Below are 20,323 nucleotides of genomic sequence, written 5' to 3'. Positions count from 1 at the left end.
CTGTAAACAAGCATGAGCCCAAGAAGGACAATCCCTCTTCACACCTGGCCACACAAAGCATTCTATAAACAAGGCGCGTAGTAGCCTTAGCACCAGGATGTGAAAGGTTACATAATGTAGTGAATACTTGGTGACACAGCACAGCGGGAACAATAGGCCGGGTGGTGCCCATGGACGCATCGCACCACAGCGGCCTGACCGTGCCCGGTAGGTTGCGGGAAACGATCTGAAGGGAAGTATCTGGGTCCTGTCGGAGGTTGTGCAATTCGGTATCATTGTTCTGTAAGCGGGCCAATTCATTGAAATTAATGGGGGGACGAAATTGCAGTGATACGTGATAGGTAGTTGGCCACCACATTTTCTGAACCTCGGATGTAACAGATGTCTGTTGTGTATTGGCAAATTAAGTCCATCTGCCGAAATCTACGCGGGGAAAGTCAACAGCTGGGTTACAAATAGCATCTGCGAGAGGGCGATAGTCTGTGAAAATTGTTATGTTCCTTCTTTTGAAGTCTGTGCAGAAATATTTTACAGCTTCATAAGCTGCAAGCAATTCTCTGTCAAATGCTGACCATTTACGTTGAGTCATAGATAGTTTTTTGGAAAGAAACAGAGTGGTTGTGTTGTGTCACCGGCGTGCTATGCTGACCATTTACGTTGAGCCATAGATAGTTTTTTGAAAAGAAACAGAGTGGTTGTGTTGTGTCACCGACGTGCTGTTGGAGGACTGCACCGATTGCAAAATCACTTGCATCTGCTGTAATAGAGATGCAGGCATCTGGCAAAGGGTGGGCGAGAGTGACATCACACGCTAGGCTCACTTAAGGTCTTCAAAAGCTCTCACCATGTTGTCAGACCACTGGACTCGGCGATTGCCCGAGGTTTGTTTCCCGGTCAATGTGTCAGTCAAAGGGGCTTGAATTGCTGCTGCCAGCGGCAGGTTACGACGGTAGAAATTGATAGTTCCTAAAAACTGGCGTAATTCACGAAACGACACTGGGAGAGGTAGATCGTGAATGCAGTCAACCCACTCCTGAGGGGGCTGTATACCTTCCGAGGAGATGGTGTACCCTAGAAAAGTGACAGCCATGCTGCGAAGTTGTGACTTGTCGTTACTGATCTCGACTCCGTTACGTGTCAATAAGTCCTGTATCGTGGCCAGGTGGAGTTCGTGTTCTGTCAGAGGATGAAAAAATGAGTATGTTGTCGAGGTATGCGTAACCATATGTTCAGTTAAAAAGAAGTGAGTCTATAAAACGTTGCCAAGTTTGAGCCGCGTTTTTGAGACCATAAGGCATGTAACAAAATTCGTACAGGCCGAAAGGTGTGATTAGCGCTGTCTTTGGTATGTCACTCTGTTCCACGGGTATTTGTAAATATATCTTGTGGCAGTCCAACACACTGAAGAAGCGCGCTCCGCTAAGTACTTGCGTGAAGTCTTGTATATGAGGTATCGGATAATTGTCTAATAAGCTCTGCACGTTGAGGCGGTGATAGTCGCCACAGTGACGCACTGTGCCGTCCTTTTTGCGATCTAAATGTATGAGCAAAGACCAGTTACTGTCCGATGCACAAACAATATCTACCCGCAGAAGTTCCTCCACTGCGGCCTTAGCGAGGCGTAGTTTATATGGCGGCAGTCAGTACGCTTTGTGACACACTGGTGGCCCGTCTGTTGTGACAATTTTATGTGTCGTTCCATTTGTAATAGTGTTGAGGTGGGCTGACGAACTCGCTCAGGGGCCGTCGGGAACGAGAATCGGTAGCACGCGAGAATCACTAACCTGATGTGCCAGGGAAGCTGTCTGTGTCGGCGGTGTCAAAGTTCCACGAGGTGTGTCTGCAGTCTCCGGTGTCGGCGGGGGTGGCGGCGCGAAAGTCCCATGCGGTGCGTCGCCAGTGTTGGAGGGTGGTGGTGTTGTACGAGGCATCATGCCTTGGCGAAGGCTTGCATAGCCAACGATATGGTGCAGTTCAGTTTGGCATTGCAAGTGTGGAGGTTGTTGACTGCAGAGCGCTTGGACTGAAGCTGTGTAATGGAAGTTTCGAGACTGTCCACCAGTGAAGGGCACTCGATGAGAGCCATATCGAAATCGTCAGGCTTGTGGCCGCCCCCCACGCAGACCTTCGATGATGCATCGCCCACTGCTACTGCATTGCCAGCATCAGGGGTCCCTCAACTGCCGACACGGATCTTTCCACATCGTGTCTGCCTTCGGGCCTGCAGTTGGAACACATTGTGCCATCAGCTGCGCCGGCCCAAGCCCTCTTCATGTGCTGCTTGCGGCCGCCCCCCTCCCCCCCCCCCCCAACGCAGACCTTCGATGACGCATTGCCCACCGCTACTGCATTGAAAGCATCAGGGGCTCCCTCAACCGTCGACACAGATCTTTGCCTGCCTGTGCTACATCCATGTGTGCTACCTGGCAGATTTCCTAAGCTGCCTGCGTTGCTAAAGGATAACCCTAAAACTTGGTTCGCCCTGGTGGACCATCTACTTGATATCCACGGGATCTCAGACGATGACAAACGTTTCTTCTGCATGGTGAGCCACCTCCACGACCATCCTGACCTAATCAGTGATATGCTACTCTCGCTGCCAGCTTCGCCCAAGTATGTGACAGCAAAAACTTTGCTTATCAAATGCCTTTCTCACCCTCCGGCTGAGGCTATCCACCACATCATCCACAACGAGCACCTCGACAACCACACACCTTCGCAGCTCTGACAGTGCCTATGTACACTGATTGATGATCAAGCACTACCCGATGCCACGCTGTGGACTCTGTGGATGGTCAAACTTCTGTCAGACCTACAGCTTCCTGCTATTGCACGTCGCTGACACATGGCTGATCGGGCCTACACAACCATTTGTCACTGACACCGCCTGTCACAGACGAAATCGCCTTCGCCTTCAGTTGGCACCCCTGCTTTGCTGATTCCATGTGCTGCCGGTAGAGGCCATTGCGTGCGCCTCAGCAGCTCAGTGACCTGCCAGGGGCTTTCTCCTGATGGACTACAGGAGATACTACTTGCGCCCTCCCAACAGCAGCCGTCCTCACCTGAGCAGCAGCCCGAGTGTTCCCGAGCTACAACGCAGCCGGCTTCATCCTCCACAAACCCCGCAAAGCCTCACCTCCAACCTTACCCGCTTTGCTGGTACCATGCAACTTTGCAACTGCCACAAGCCTTGTGCATACCCAAACGACCTTGGCAGGCGCGTCTAGGTGCCTCATCCTGCCATGATCATCAATGGTGCCTACCTTCTGATGCCAAACCACTTACACCAATGGCGCAATGCCTCTATGTCACGGACTTGTTGTCTGGCAGGCACTTTCTCGTCGACACTGCCGCCAATTTCAGCGTTATCCCGGTCAAGCAACACGCTTTCCCCTGCTAACCTCTCACTGATTGCCACGAATCACACTCATATTGCCGTCCTCAGCTCCATCAAGATGTCACTTCATCTGTCCCCGGATGCGACATTTCCTTGGACCTTCCACGTCGCCGACGTGGACGAACCTGTGATCAGGTTGGACTTTCTACACCATTATGAGTTTTCACGAGACCTACAAGCTGCTACACTCTGCCATGAGTCTGGTTCTATCATTCGGTGCTTGAACAAGTGCAGCATGTCTCCTCTCTCTGCGTCCTTGGCCACATTTTCCACATGTGCTTCTCTGCTCGAAGATATTACGGCTCAGCTCTCTGATTTATCAGACGTCTACAACCAGATCGACAGACTATGCACTCATAACATGGAGTTACACTCCCGCTTTGATACTGCTTCAGCTGAACTGGCTCATGCACAGATTACCTTACGCTGCCTCTCTGCAGAGCTGCTCCTGTCAATGCAGCTGCCCTGTCCTACTGTGTCTTTGCTCTGCTTCGCTCCTGTATCGAGCTACACCTTTCCTGCTGTCGGTTCCACGTGGACGCAGTTGGACCTGCAGGACGCTCCTGTCCCCGCTTTGCATGTTCCTTCGCATCGTGTGGCTGTCATGCCATGCCCACCATCGCTGTCTTCCACCGAGGCTCCACCCACGTCACTCCGGCCCAGCTCGGACACTCATGTTCCTGCTTTCCATGGCTACCGCACCAAGTGCTCAGCTGTCACCTACTGCTGACACTTCATACACGCCATCCTGGCACACCAAGATCAGTCAACCACCGCCACTCGTGCCCCCCCCTCTCGCCCCACCACACACGCCTCCCTTTTGGGTACCGGCAATCAGCAACGACACCTGCCACTGAATCCACACCACGGACGACCCTCCCATACATCGAAAAGCTCAATATCTTAATGCTTCGAAACTGTTGCAAGAGAAAGAGATAGTTCAGTACTTACTGGCTTCGGGTGTGCTCCGATCATTGGACAGCAACTGGTCCTCTGCCATCTGCCCAGTGCCTAAGAAAGACGGTTTGCTTCACATGTGTGATGACTACAGACCCCTTAATGCTAGGACTATTATAGACAAATATCCGATTCCTCATATCCAGGATTTCACACAGTTACTGCATGGCCCAAAGTTCTTTTCTGTCTTGGACTGTTCGAAGGCATATCACCAAATTCCAAGACACCCACCAGACATTCCGAAAACGGCGATCATTACGCCTTTCGGCCTTTTCGAATACTGCTTCATGTCCTACAGTTTAAAAAACGCTGCGCAGACGTGGCAACTACCACTTCCTTTGCCTATTTCGATGACATACTTATCTTTTCCTCATCTGTGGAGGAACACCAATTCCACCTTGACGCAGTGTGTGCGGTTCTTGCGGTCAATGGCGTGGTTATCAACCATGATAAATCGCAGCTCTGTTCCACATCTGTTACTTTCCTTGGCCTTACGGTCTCGGCCGACGACCTCCGTCCTACTGATTCACGAATTGTGATCATCCTTGCTCTGCCTCTCCCTGAAGATTATGCACAACTGTGCCATTTCCTAGGGATGGTGAACTTTTATCGGCGACATATACCTTGGGCTGCCTCTGTCCAGTTGGCTCTAACTGATGCCCTCTCCAGTAAAAATACAATGGGAAAGCGTAAACTGGACTGGACTAGGCCAATGCTGGACGCTTTCGACAATTTGAAATTGGCCATCGCACAGACTATCACTCTATTGCACCCTGACTCCAAGGCGCATATTTCTATCAATACTGATACTAGCGAGTTGGCGGTAGGTACTGTCCTCCAACAGCACACTGCAGGCTCAATGCAGCCGCTCCATTTCTTCTCAAAAACACTAACAAGGAGTCAGTGTAAATTGTTGGCCAAGGCAGTCAAACATTTCAGGAGCGACGTCAGAGGACGCGCTTTCACCATCTATTTGGACTATCACCCGCAACCTGGCGAAAGATCTCCCACTGCGCCGCTTCTGACAGATGGACTTTATTTGCCAACATTCATGGGACGCTTGTTACATTTACGGTGCAGAAAATGCAGTTGCCGACTACCTCTCCCGCATTTCGATAACTCTGCCTCGTTAAACTTAGAGGAACTGGAGCAGCTTCAGGCTGAAGACATGGACACACAACGTCTGCTCTCGGATGACCAGTCTTCGCTTGTCATCACACCTTTTGCCCTGCATGGGTTGTCAACTCCTATCATCTGTGACGTTTCTACTGGTTTGCCCCGACCCTTGGTGCCTTTCCCCCTTCAGAGCAAGATTTTTGACATGTTACTTAATCTTGACCATCCCAGAATGCGGGGCAATGACACAACTCTTAACGAAACGTTTCATCTGGCCAGTTGTGTGGCAAGATTGCCACTCATGGTCATGCGCGTGTGTTCCTTGTCAACAGATCAAGGTGAGCAGACATGTACACCTGTCTGTAGGACAGTTCGACATCCTTTCCATGATCGACTGCACCACCCATTGGGTTGAGACGGTACCTCTGGTGAACATTATGGCTGAGACAATCGCTTGCGCGTTCATTTCCGCATGTGTGGCTAGATTTGGTTGCCCCCTGTCACTAACCACGGACCAGGGCAGCCAATTCCAGTCGTCGCTTTTCGCTCACCTGTGTGACATGTGCGGGGAGCCAAAATTTCACATGACTGCATATAACCTGCAGGCCAATGGACTAGTGGAGTGATGGCACAGAACGCGAAAAGCTGCACTCATGTGCCAAGGTGGGCTTGGGCTGAGGCTCTGCCATGGGTATTGATCGGAATCTGTTCTGTGCACAAGGAGGACCTCAATGCTTAGTTGGAAGAGGTCTTGTATGGCGAACCGCTCGTCTTACCTGCCGAACTGGTCGAGGACACTTCTCCAATGGACGCTACTGACCTTCTGGCCCTCGTTGAACAAGTGCACGCTCACGTGGCCTGCCTTCGCCCATCTCTACCTCGCGCTCGCACCACACCATAGGTGTTTGTTCAAAAGGACTTGAAATCATGCTTGAAATTATGCAGTGGGGTCAATACATTCGTGATTCTGCTCAATGGCCACCCGAGTACAGTTTCGGTACAATGTTTAAAGCCTGTGTGGTCCTCCGGAAGCTACTTCTCGCTGCTCCCTGCCGACCTGCCTCCGCCGACGTCTCGCCCGCCGCCGCCGCGCCCCCCTCCCCCCCCCCCTTCGACTCACCACCTCCTGTACACCTGTCCGACACACAGGTCCCTAATGAAGATGCGCCCAACTCGCACACTTCGAGCGCCGCGCTGGCACGAAGATTTTTTTGTGGACATGTGCTAGCTCCGCCTCGCCATGCTCCACACTGCCACCGGGGGGGGGGGGGGGGGCGGGTCTCTGACGCGAAGAGGCAGTTCTTTGACTATGCTCTTTGGTTTTGTCTTCTTGTCTTGGTGTTTTTGCGCTATATTCGACAGCCATCTTTCTGTATTCGCTCTATTAAGTAACGAAATCAATGTCGTTTCGACCCTAAAAGTGTGTTATTATGGTTCAACACCACGTAAAACCCACAACCCATTTGTCCAAAGTACTTTGGACTGCTTCTATACTATGCCTGTTGTGACTCACATTTGCTAAAGGACAGATTTCTTCAACCAAAAATTGTTTCCCACTCTGATTTAAATGAAGGCCATGGCTGGTGTGCATGGATCTGTCTGAAGTGCTTACATTTATTAAGTTCACATACAGAAATTTTTTGCATACTCCGTCTGTCTCTTTGTTTACTCTTCCTATTAATTTCTTTATACATGACGAAGGAGGCAGATCGAGTCTGTGTGGTTGATTTACAACATCTAAATTTGTGTTGTCTACTTTGGGCAGCACACTTTCAAGAACAGTGATGTGTTCACAACCTTTATCTCTGGCAATATCATTTGCACCTGCACAAATTATGACACAGTCTTCTGAGTCAAGGTTTTCACACGATTTCAGGAGTGTTTTTGTCACTTCCGCAATGCCTGCTCCTGGTTTGACAAAGGCGTTGTCACTTGCGTTAGTTTGTGCATCTGACAACTTTTCTACTATCTGACGTCCATGATTATTGGCAAAAATTAAGACTTTTCGTTCTTTTTTGCACATTACTTTGTTTACGATGCGATACGCGCGAAAAATTTACAGTGAACAGCTGTTGTTGTTTGTAATTATTATCTGGACACATATGCTTCTGACTGACGTCGTTTGTAGACTCACGTTTGTCATAATGTACTATACGATCAAAAGTATTCCGACACCTCGCTGAAAATGACTTACAAGTCACACCCTTAGTCCTGATGACAGTTTCCACTCTCGCAGGCATATGTTCAATCAGGTGCTGGAAGGTTTCTTGGGGAATGGCAGCCCATTCTTCACGGAGTGCTGCACTGAGGAGAGATATTGATGTCTGTCAGTGAGGCCTGGCATGAAGTAGGCGTTCAAAAACATCCCAAAGGTGTTCTGTAGGATTCATGTCAGGACTCTGTGCAGGTCGGTCCATTACATGTATATTATTGTTGCGCGACCACTCCTCCTCAAATTCAAATGGCTCTGAACACTATGGGACTTAACTTCTAAGGTCATCAGTCCCCTAGAACTTAGAACTATTTAAACCTAACTAACCTAAGGACATCACACACATCCATGCCCGAGGCAGGATTCGAACCTGCGACCGTAGCGGTCGCGCGGTTCCAGACAGTACCGCCTAGAACCGCTCGGCCGCCCTGGCTGACACTCCTCCTCAGGTCAAGCATTATGAACAGGTGCTCGATTATGTTGAAAGATGCAATTGCCATCCCCGAATTGATCTTCAACAGTGGGAAGCAAGAATACGCTTAAAACATCAATGTAGGCCTGTGCTGTGATAGTGCCTTGCAAAACAACAAGGGGTGCAAGCCCCCTCCATAAAAACACGACCACACCATAACACCACCGCCTCTGAATTTTACTGTTGGCACTACAGACTCTGGCAGATGACATTCACCGGACATTCAGCGTTCCCACACACTGCCATCGGATCGCTACATTGTGTACCGTGATTAGTCACTCCACACAACGTTTTTCCACAGTTCAATCGCCCAATGTTTACGCTCCTTATACCAAGCGAGGCGCGATTTGGCATTTGTCAGCGTTATGTGTGGCTTATGAGCAGCCGCTCGACCGTGAAATCCAAGTTTTCTCAACTCCCGCCTAACTGTCATAGTACTTGCAGTGGAGCCTGATGCAATTTGGAATTACTGTGTGATGGTCTGGATAAATGTCTGCCTACTGCACATTACAACCCTCTTCAACTGTCGGCGGTCTCTGTCAGTCAGTCAATAGACAAGGTCTGCCTGTATGCTTTTGTGCTGTATGTGCCCCTTCACGTTTCCACTTCACTATCACATCGGAAACAATGGATCTAGGGATGTTTAAGAGTGTGGAAATATCACGTAAAGACGTATGACACCAGTGGCACCCAATCCACCTGAACAGTTTCGAAGCCCGAGAGTTCTGTGGAGCGCCCTATTCTGTTCTCTCACGATGTCTAATGACTACTGAGTTCACTGATATGGAGTACCTGGCAGTAGGTGGCAGCACAATGCACCTTATTTGAAAATCGTATGTTTTTGGGGGTGTCTTGATACTTTTGATCACATAGTGTAACTATTTGATGCTCTTACTTTTATATTTCCAAGTTTTGCGCTGGATTCCACAGTCGTTCTTCTTTTGTTTATATCATTGGTAGCCGATACTTCTTGAAGGTTGAGTCGATGCTCTGTTTGTTGAGTTTTACAACCGAGATGTTGCAGCTGTTTCTCTAGTAAGGTTACAGTCCTTTTAAGTTCACTGATTTCACTGTTTTTTGTAGATAAAATGAGACGAAAGTCATCGCAATGTTTACGTATGGATGTCACTAAGTTTACATTTGCCTCCGTTTTTCACTAGATTTTGATCTTGTAATGATTTCGTTTGCATTTTTTGCTTTAACTTCGCAGCAGTAACATGTTCCAGGTCGAACCACGATACTTTTTTTGCACTGAATACATAAAGACCCATTCTTTTTTACGTTGTCGTGTTTAGTGCTCCTCAATACTGCACAGTGGACTCGGTCTTGCAGTGGTATTTCCTGTTATCTCTATCCTATCACATAGTACTGCCTTCCTCCTTCCAAATGTAGTGGGGAGAACCAATTTAGGAATTCTACAGTGCTTTAAAAACCCAATCGCGACGTCAAATTCCCAGTTGATAAATTTCTTGTTTTGGATAGTTGTATTGTGAGCATGTGTCTGTCCAGCCCCTCCTGCAAATTTTTAAGGACATAGCATGCAACTGAGCTCCAAAGTAATAGACTTCCTGTCAAATGACGTAACTGAGTCAGTCTCCACCAATAGAAGGCAAAGGAAAACAAATTGAGTAGGGTGGAAACTTGGTGGTTGCAGGGTCGAATCCCTCCAAACATTCCAATCCTAGTATCCACCAACAGGAAGCAAGGAAAAACTGTACCCTACAGAGGGTATCGATTTAATTAATTAGTCAATTAATCCAATAGAGTGAGGGAATATTTCCAAGACATCAGAGCTGGAGATAAACACTGCTTTGTTTACGGTTCAATCTGACCACAATCGATGCTGCGTGCAGACCCAGCATTGGCAGGTGACATGACCAGTCCCCTAGAGAGAGAGAGAGAGAGAGAGAGAGAGAGAGAGAGAGAGAGAGAGAGACGGGGGGGGGGGGGGGGGGGCATGTGCTTCGACGGGAATTTCTCAGGTATCAGTAGCAAAGGGTTTCCCCACCACCTGTCGCTGTTGCTTGGGGTTTAGTGCGGTACTTCACATAGCTGTGGAGCAGCGGACAGCCGACGGCGGTACGGCGAGACCGCTGGTGTTTCTAAGTTCCTCCAGTGTTCCCTGACTGCGGACAGCCTTCACAGGTGGCGAGACATGAGAGAGTTTTTGAGATATGCTTAAGCGATTTGTGACAGTGTAATTTATTGTTTCCTTACATGATTGGAATGAAAACGCACCGCGATCGATTTCCTGACAAATTCTATAAACAAATAAATAAACTATATTCCATACACCACCTTGTATCTCATAAATAGTTTAAATAAACAATATACCACACACTGTATTAATTGTTTAAACAATATTCCATAAACGGAAATCGATTTGCCACCGAATTCTTTAAATAAATAAATAAACTATATTCCATACACCGCCTTGTATCCCATCAATAGTTTAAATAAACAATATTCTACACTTTGTCTAAATTGTGTAAACAATATTCCACACACATCAGTTGATTCCTTGCCAAATGACCAATCAATTGAGTCTTTTTCCCACCATTTTCCAGGTGGTGGAGGGGAGGGGGAGGGCTCAGGGGTTTCCCAGGGGTGAAGATGTTAATTAATTCATCAGTTAATTAGTCAATCAAATTGGGATCAAAATTGTGCTTGTATCACCGATGGGAGTTCCCAGAAGGGTGAGGCAGGAGGAGGGAGAGGAAGATGAGGAGGGGGAGCAGGAGGGAGAGAGAAGGGTTGACATGGAAAACCATTTAACTGAACAATAGGTTAATGACCTGTCAATCAAAAGAGAATCGTAGGTTTGCACCTGAATGCATACTTACGCCTGAAGTAGGCAATCTCCAGTGTGGGGTGATACACTTGTTGCCTTATTACTATTGCCTCCTCACTGCCGTCCAGTACTATTCCCAGTGTGTCATTCGCTGCTTGGAAACTGTGCTGACATAAATGGCTCATGCCTCACCTGACTCACACCAAGAATGCAATTTTTCTCAGCACTCGGCAGTCTGGAGTTCCCACATCTACATCTACATCCATACTCCGCAAGCCACCTGACGGTGTGTGGTGGAGGGTACCTTGAGTACATCTATCGGTTCTCCCTTCTATTCCAGTCTCATATTGTTCGTGGAAAGAAAGATTGTCGGTATGCCTCTGAGTGGGCTCTAATCTCTCTGATTTTATCCTCATGGTCTCTTCGCGAGATATACGTAGGAGGGAGCAATATACTGCTTGAATCCTCGGTGAATGTATGTGTGGTGTCACCGCCAGACACCACACTTGCTAGGTGGTAGCCTTTAAATCGGCCGCGGTCCGTTAGTATACGTCGGACCCGCGTGTCGCCACTATCAGTGATTGCAGACCGAGCGCTGCCACACGGCAGGTCTAGAGAGACTTCCTAGCACTCGCCCCAGTTGTACAGCCGACTTTGCTAGCGATGGTTCACTGACAAAATACGCTCTCATTTGCCAAGACGATAGTTAGCATAGCCTTCAGCTACGTCATTTGTTACGACCTAGCAAGGCGCCATTACCAGTTACTACTGATGCTGTAAAACATGTACCGTCAAGAGCGATGTTCACCATTTATGGATTAAAGTTAAGTATTCCACAGCTATGTCCTTTTTTTGCTAGTCTTATTTCCTTGACCTGTTCCAGACCTCGCGCCAGCCTGCGTGAGCTAAAACGCGTGCCTTTCGGCTTCCTCTCATAGTGGGTTGGCTCTCTTGCCAATCCACAACAGTATGTTCTCGAAACTTCAACAAAAGCCCATACCGAGCTGTTGAGAGTCTCTCCTGCAGACTCTTCCACTGGAGTTTATCTATCATCTCCGTAACGCTTTCACAATTACTAAATGATCCTGTAACGAAGCGCATTGCTCTCTGTTGGATCTTCTCTATCTCTTCTATCAACCCCATCTGCTACGGATCCCATACTGGTGAGCAGTATTCAAGCAGTGGGCGAACAAGTGTACTGTAATCTACTTCGTTGTTTTCGGACTGCATTTCCTTAGGAGTCTTTCAATGAATCTCAGTCTGGCATCTGCTTTACCGACGATTAATTTTATATGGTCATTCCATTTTAAATCACTCCTAATGCCTACTCCCAGATAATTTATGGAATTAACTGCTTCCAGTTGCTGACCTGCTATATTGTTGCTAAATGCCACTTCCATTTCTGGTCATGTCTTGCATATACCATGAATTAGGACAAAACTGGTGATAACAAGTAAGTGTGGTCTCATCACTGACATCAATTTTTCGCTCATCATTGATTAACTTCATTCCACTGGCACATTGTGGCTGTAATTTTGAAGCATGAGTGCTGTACACGGGTTCCCGTGTTTGTTAAACTCTCGTCCAGCGAATTTGAACTGCAGCATGACTGTAGCATTTAATAAAGATACATGACTGTCCAGTCAATATCTACACCATTCGACAAGTGAAGCACACAGAAGGGAAGAAGGGAAAAGAACTTGGATTATGGGCCCACTAATCAGTATGATGTTGCACCTCCTCTGATCTATATGCACGCATAAAGCCATTCTATGGTCTCCCGAGGCATGTTGGCCACCACTGTTGGAACTAGCCACTGCCGTCCTGGACATTGGCACTGGTCCAGACTTGGCACCTTGGCTGGTCCAACATGTGCTCTATTTGGGGGCAGATCTGGGGATCTTTCTGGCCACATGAATACCTCAACGTCATGCACACAGTGCATAGAGACTCATTCCTTGTGTTAATCTGCATTCTGCTATTGCAAAATGGCACCAAAATACTGTCACATGAGAGGTAACTCGTATGGACCCAGTACGTCCACAACTCTCCGTTCGGACATTTGAGTTCCGTCCGTCACTACAAGCCTCGACTTGATGTCATATCCCGTGGCTGCCCACGACATGGTGCTATGAGTATCACCGATAAGCCTCGCCAAACAATGGAAAAATGGCTCTCAAATGGTTCAAATGGCTCTGAGCACTATGGGACTCAACATCTTAGGTCATAAGTCCCCTAGAACTTAGAACTACTTAAACCTAACTAACCTAAGGACATCACACACATCCATGCCCGAGGCAGGATTCGAACCTGCGACCGTAGCAGTCCCGCGGTTCCGGACTGCAGCGCCAGAACCGCACGGCCACCGCGGCCGGCTGGAAAAATGGGACCGCTACACAGCCTCCATTCTCGCTGACAATGATTATCTGGGATAGTACAGAACCGCAATTCATTTTTGATCACAATCAGACGCCATTCATCAGCAACCCGTGCTTCCCGTTCACAGCACTACACCAAACACAGATGTTTATAATGTGCTGTTAATGGCAGCCTCTCCTTTTGATGGTAATGCCCAAGCCCAGCTGTTCTTAGTCTCTGACCAGTGGTATGGAATGCACAGAACATTGCAGCATTCCCATTACTTGTTCTCGGATGACAGCTGCAGATGTGAATGGTTTACAATGTGCTTGGTGCACAACATGGCGATCCCCACGCATTGTGATCAGATGTGATGGACCAGAACATTGACTATGAGTATCCTTGCTGATTCATTCCCATGCAGTCCAACATGTTCGACCAGCCAGTCGGCTGGAGACCCCACAATAATGCCCCTACGAAACTTCGTTAGGGGTTGATGGCTCTGTCTCACACGAATAAATGGTATCTCCATGTCCTTCGTAGTGATCACTGAACATCCGACACTGTTCATGCTCCTTATATACCCCATCAGCACTTGTAACAACAGTAAACAAAAAGCAACATTAATACACTGTACTGGCTGTTATACCTGTCACAGAGTATTGCAACTCTTATGTCAACTCTTATGTCAACTCTTATTATGGTGCCTGTGTGTATGAACTTGACATGCGACCATCGTGTTCTCACTGCTTCATTTTTAGCTTTGTGTCAGGCAGTGCATATTACTGTTCGGCGTAACAACAAGCGCAGGCACAACGATCAAGAACGGAAGAGCAGAGAGGGTTGTGAGACGACGTCAGCCAATAGTACGCTGGCGAACTCCTCTCTAGGATGACACTAAGACATAAGTGGCCTCTACACGAGGAGAATATAAGCGCCGCGCTGCCTAGCCACGGCCGGAGCAGAAGAGCTGTCATACAAACGCTGCAGCAGTGACATGAACTGTGTTGTTTTGCTTGCTATGAAATTGTATATATCGAAGGACACTGGTGATTTGCATGTCGCCATTTGCTTCCGACACACCTTCGTGAATACGCAAAGTATTGTCAATTTAACTTAGTGTAACAAACTCTATTAACACTATTTGCTTGAATTGTTGTCTAGCGATCCGAGAAAACAGCTTCCTAGGCACCCTATATTAGACGAATGGGCAGAACACAATAATTACACTATCTTCACACACATAGTCCAACTCCGAAATTCAGTAATTTCAGCTTGGAACTCTTCCATTTGATCGGTGTTTGCATACAAGAACAATAATATGGGAACTGTGAGACCGCCTTGATGCAAAACACTTTTTGTTATTTATTTCACGTTTTTGTATCTGTTTATTAACAGCTGCACACACAGATGCAGATAACATGATGCATGCCGAGCAAAACGGCAACAGAAAAACGCAGAAAATATGCCGCAAACAGCGACAACAATTTTAAAAGCATGGTGTAACGTATAATAAATAAGGTAGTATGAAGGTGTTCATAGAAAACAACATTAAAAAAACAGTACTAATATAACAATGTTTTACAGTGTTATATACTCGTAAGTATGCTATTTTCTGCATGTTCTAGATTAAAAGAACCCACTGATTATGGCGATATTTTCGCTGCAAGTACACTACTGGCCATTAAAATTGCTACACCAAGAAGAAATGCAGATGATAAACGGGTATTCATTGGACAGATATATTATTCTAGAACTGACATGTGATTACATTTTTACACAATTTGGGTGCATAGATCCTGAGAAATCAGTACCCAGAACAACCACCTCGGGCCGTAAAAATGGCCTTGATACAGGTATTAAAATCCATGGAGAAGAAATAAAAACTTTGAGGTTTGCCGATGACATTGTAATTCTGTCAGAAACAGCAAAGGACTTGGAAGAGCAGTTGAACGGAATGGATGGTATCTTGAAGGGAGGATATAAGATGAACATCAACAAAAGCAAAACGAGGATAATGGAATGTAGTGGAATTAAGTCGGGTGATGTTGAGGGTATTAGATTAGGAAATGAGACACTTAAAGTAGTAAAGGAGTTTTGCTATTAGGGGAGCAAAATAACTGATGATGGTCGAAGTAGAGAGGATATAAAATGTAGACTGGCAATGGCAAGGAAAGCGTTTCTGAAGAAGAGAAATTTGTTAACATCGAGTATAGATTTAAGTGTCAGGAAGTCGTTTCTGAAAGTATTTGTATGGAGTGTAGCCATGTATGGAAGTGAAACATGGACGGTAAATAGTTTGGACAAGAAGAGAATAGAAGCTTTCGATATTTGGTGCTACAGAAGAATGCTGAAGATTAGATGGGTAGATCACATAACTAATGAGGAAGTATTGAATACGATTGGGGAGAAGAGAAGTTTGTGGCACAACTTGACCAGAAGAAGAGATCGGTTGGTAGGACATGTTCTGAGGCATCAAGGGATCACCGATTTAGTATTGGAGGGCAGCGTGGAGGGTAAAAATCGTAGGGGGAGACCAAGAGATGAATACACTAAGCAGATTCTGAAGGATGTAGGTTGCAGTAGGTACTGGGAGATGAAGAAGCTTGCACAGGATAGAGTAGCATGGAGAGCTGCATCAAATCAGTCTCAGGACTGAAGACCACAACAACAACAACGACTGGGCATTGAGTCAGAGCTTGGATGTCATGTACAGGTACAGCTGCCCATGCAGCTTCAACACGATACCACTGTTCATCAAGAGTAGTGACTGGCGTTTTGTGACGAGCCAGTTGCTCGGCCACCATTGACCAGACGCTTTCAATTGGTGAGAGATCTGGAGAATGTGCTGGCCAGAGCAGCAGTCGAACAGTTTCTGTATCCAGAAAGGCCCGTACAGGACCTGCAACATGCGGTCGTGCATTATCCTGCTCAAATGTGGAGTTTCGCAGGGATCGAATGAAGGGTAGAGCCACAGGTCGTAACACATCTCAAATGTAACGTCCACTGTTCAAAGTGCCGTCAATGCGAACAAGAGGCGACCGAGACGTGTAACCAATAGCACCCCATACCATCACGCCGGGTAATACGGCAGTATGGCGATGACGAATACATGCTTCCAATGTGCATTCACCATGATGTCGCCAAACACGGATGCGACCATCATGATGCTGTAAACAGAACCTGGATTCATCCGAAAAAATGACGTTTTGCCATTCGTGCACCCAGGTTCGTCGTTGCGTACACCATCGCAGGCGCTCCTGTCTGTGATGCAACGTCAAGCGTAGCCGCAGCCATGGTCTCCGAGCTGATAGTCCATGCTGCTGCAAACGTCGTCGAAATGTTCGTGCAGATGGTTGTTGTGTTGCAAATGTCCCCATCTGTTGTCTCAGGGATCGAGACGTGGCTGCACGAACTGTTACAGCCATGCGGATAAGATGCCTGTCATCTCGAGTGCTAGTGATATGAGGCCACTGTGATCCAGCATGGGGTTCCGTATTACCCTCCTGAACCCACCGATTCCATATTCTGCTAATCGACCAACGCGAGCAGCAGTGTCGCGATACGCGATACGATAAGCCGCAATCGCGATAGGCTACAATCCGATCTTTATCAAAGTCGGTAACGTTGTGGTACGCATTTCTCCTCCTTACACGAGGCATCACAACAACGTTTCACCAGGCAACGCTGGTCAACTGCTGTTTGTGTATGAGAAATCGGTTGGCAACTTTCCTCATGTCAGCACGTTGTAGGTGTCGCCACCGGCGCCAAACTTGTGTGAATACTCTAAAAAGCTTATCATTCGCATATCACAGAATCTTCTTCCTGCCGGTTAAATTTCACGTCTGTAGCACATCATCTTCGTAGTGTACCAATTTTAATGGCCAGTAGTGTAGTTTTAATGGGCAGCAGTGTATGCAGGAGAGATGAGAGAAGTGGGCCACCCACTTGGGTGTTCGGTTGTGCCGCAGGCCTGCACGGAGCCGCCTTACCTCTCGGGGTCTATCTGCTGGGCGTGCCCCTCGGCGGGCGCCTCGCAGCCGTAGACGGCGCGCGCCACCTTCTTGACGATGTCCTCGGGCGGCGGCGGCAGCTGCCCCTCCTCGACGGCGGGCGACAGCGCCTCGGCGTAGTGCACGATGGTCTTGCCCTCGGCCAGCGCTTCGACCAGCTCCGGGGGCGGGCACCTCTCGAGCTCCTCCTCCGGCACGTCGGGCGGCGGCGGCGGCGCGGCCACCGACTTCGACTTGGGCTTCCCCTTGGGCGGCGGGGGTGGCGCCGGGGCCTTCTGCTTCGGCTGCGGCTGCGGCTGCGGCGGCGCTTCTGCCGCCTCGCCCCCTTCCCCAGCTTCACCCTCCACATCCTCTTCCTCAGGCGGGGGAATCACCTTCACCGGCACTTCGCCGTAGAACAGCTGCGCACGGGACACACAGACCATTAACGCAGCTTACGGAAAAGAACATGCATACCTGGAATAAAATAACTTTGTGACTGACAGATTGCAGTGGCGACCAGAGGCATACTGAGATCATCCTGCGCCCGTAGCGGTACTGCCAAAGCTATTCCCTCCTCCCCCCCCCCCCCTCCCCATCAGATGACTACTTTTTTGTAATTTTTTCCTAAGATATTTATGTAGACTGGCAATGGCAAGGAAAGTGTTTCTGAAGAAGAGGAATTTGTTAACATCGAGTATAGATTTAAGTGTCAGGAAGTCGTTTCTGAAAGTATTTGTATGGAGTGTAGCCATGTATGGAAGTGAAACAAGGACGATAAATAGTTTAGGCAAGAAGAGAATAGAAGCTTTCGAAATGTGGCGCTACAGAAGAATGCTGAAGATTAGATGGGTAGATCACATAACTAATGATGAAGTATTGAACAGAATTGGGGAGAAGATGAGCTTGTGGCACAACTTGACAAAAAGAAGGGACCGGTTAGTAGGACATCTTCTGAGGCATCAAGGGATCACAAATTTAGCAATGAAGGGCAGCGTGGAGGGTAAAAATCGTAGAGGGAGACCAAGAAATGAATACAATAAGCAGATTCAGAAGGATGTAGGTTGCAGTAAGTACTGGGAGATGAAGAAACTTGCACAGGATAGGGTAGCATGGAGAGCTGCATCAAACCAGTCTCAGGACTGAAGACCACAACAACAACATTTAGAAAAGCAGGGTTAATAAAAATTAGGCATTATTGAAAAATATCCTTGAAATAAGTTATGTAAATGGAAAATACTGTACACAACAGAAGATTTGTATCATTGCAGAAAATTAAAAATTGTATAAACTTTCTAAAACTATTGAAAGTACAGTAGAGCGTCGATTATCCGAACGTCGGTCAACTGAACGACCGCTTAACCGAACTGTGTACTCGCTCACACCTCTTACTCTCCCACCCTACCGTCCATCATCCCCCTCACTCCCAAACCAAGTTTCCCACAGTAGTCGCCGCACTGGGCCACAGCTGGCGGAACATTGCTTCTAACGGGGCCTTCGCAAGGCGCTGCTGACCGGCCAAGCCGCCAGTCGCTGTGTTTCAACAATCAGCACACTTGTGTCGGCTCGGCGCTGGCAGCAGAAGTAGCGGCAGTATCAAAGCTGTTCACAGCAACAGCTGCGCCAGCTTAAGGTTGAGGCGCGCCGCTCCGCGCAGTTTGAAGGACTGCGCGCCCCCAAGAAGTTGCCTTTGTATGTTACTTTGTAATACTAATAGAGATGCCTGTTTTTATGAATAAATTTACTGTACAGTACTTCTTTTTGGCAAATAAACATGTACAGTTCGATTATCCGAACAAACCAGTTTTCCGAACACCCATCTCCCCCAATTACTTCGGATATTCGGCGCTCTACTGTAATAGCAAATTACCTCTTATTATTTATGATCCTGAAATAAGTTATGTAAATGGAAAATACTGCACACAACAGAAGAGATGTATCATTTTAGTACAATGTACAGGGGTCGTTCAATAAGTAATGCCCCACATTTTTTAAAAGTAGTTAATATATTTAGACAAATGCCCTTGTTGATGCTTTACATTTGATGTTTGTTCTGTGCACCGGCAGATGGCATAGCTGTAATACAGCGTCAAAATGGCGTCTACATACGACCCATATTACAGGTAGCGTGCTGTTATTGAATTCTTGTGTGCAGAAAAAGAAACCGTGGTGAACATCCATAAACGTTTGTGTGCAGTGTATGGCGACGCTGCAGCTGATAGGAGTACAGTTGGGCGATTGGTGAAGAAAGTTACAGCCTCAGGAAATGCAGAAACAGAGCTCCGTGGTCAGCCACGCACGAGACGTCCTGTCACAGCCACTGCTCCAGACATGCTGAATCGTGCGGATGCCATTATTCGTGCCGACCGGCGCATCGCAACTCGACAATTGGCCCTACAGTTGTCGGTCAGCATTGGAAGTGCTTCTGCTGTGATAGAGACTCACGGATATTCAAAGAGGTGCTAAGGATGGGTTCCACGAATGCTCACAGCGGACGACAACATTCAAAGAAAGGCCGTATCATCTGAATTGTTGGAGCTTAAAGAGTTTCTACAGGAACACACTTTGAAGATGACGAGAGTGTCAATCATGCAGTGAAAACATGGCTATGCCTACAGGACATGGGCTTTTACCGGCAGGGAATAAATGTTTTTCCACTGTATTGGCGAACAGTCACAGAACGTGATGGAGACTACGTAGAAAAACAGGACATGGGCAACGATAGGCGGGTGATGGAGCCCCTTAGGGAAATAGCGTACAGGGCTGGAAAGAAATCCAACGTGCACTCGGTTTGTCTGCCGGTGGGCCTCATCCAAGATGTGGAGGCGGCCTTGCCTGCAGCTATCGAGCGTACGGGGTGCAGTCGTCTGCAAGTAGTTGCTCACGTCGGAACCAATGATGCCTGTCGCTTGGGTTCTGAAGCGATCCTCAGTTCGTACAGGCGGCTGGCGGATTTGGTGAAGACCGCTGGCCTCGCACGTGGGGCGCAAGCAGAGCTCTCTATTTGCAGCATCGTTCCCAGAGTGGA

General features: G+C 47.8%; 1 protein-coding gene across 1 annotated transcript in view; it reads right to left on the bottom strand.

Annotated features, from left to right (window-relative positions):
* The window catches only part of LOC126176321 (fibrous sheath CABYR-binding protein-like), a 187,934-nt gene that overhangs the window by 57,688 nt on the left and 109,923 nt on the right, over positions 1-20,323 (bottom strand). The window contains exon 6 of the mRNA XM_049923471.1: positions 17,296-17,717. Coding sequence (XP_049779428.1) covers positions 17,296-17,717 — 422 coding nt within the window. The remainder of the gene's footprint in view (positions 1-17,295; positions 17,718-20,323) is intronic.

Source organism: Schistocerca cancellata, chromosome 3, assembly GCF_023864275.1.
Source record: "Schistocerca cancellata isolate TAMUIC-IGC-003103 chromosome 3, iqSchCanc2.1, whole genome shotgun sequence".
Lineage (NCBI taxonomy): Eukaryota > Metazoa > Arthropoda > Insecta > Orthoptera > Acrididae > Schistocerca > Schistocerca cancellata.
This window is presented reverse-complemented; position numbering and strand designations above follow the sequence as displayed.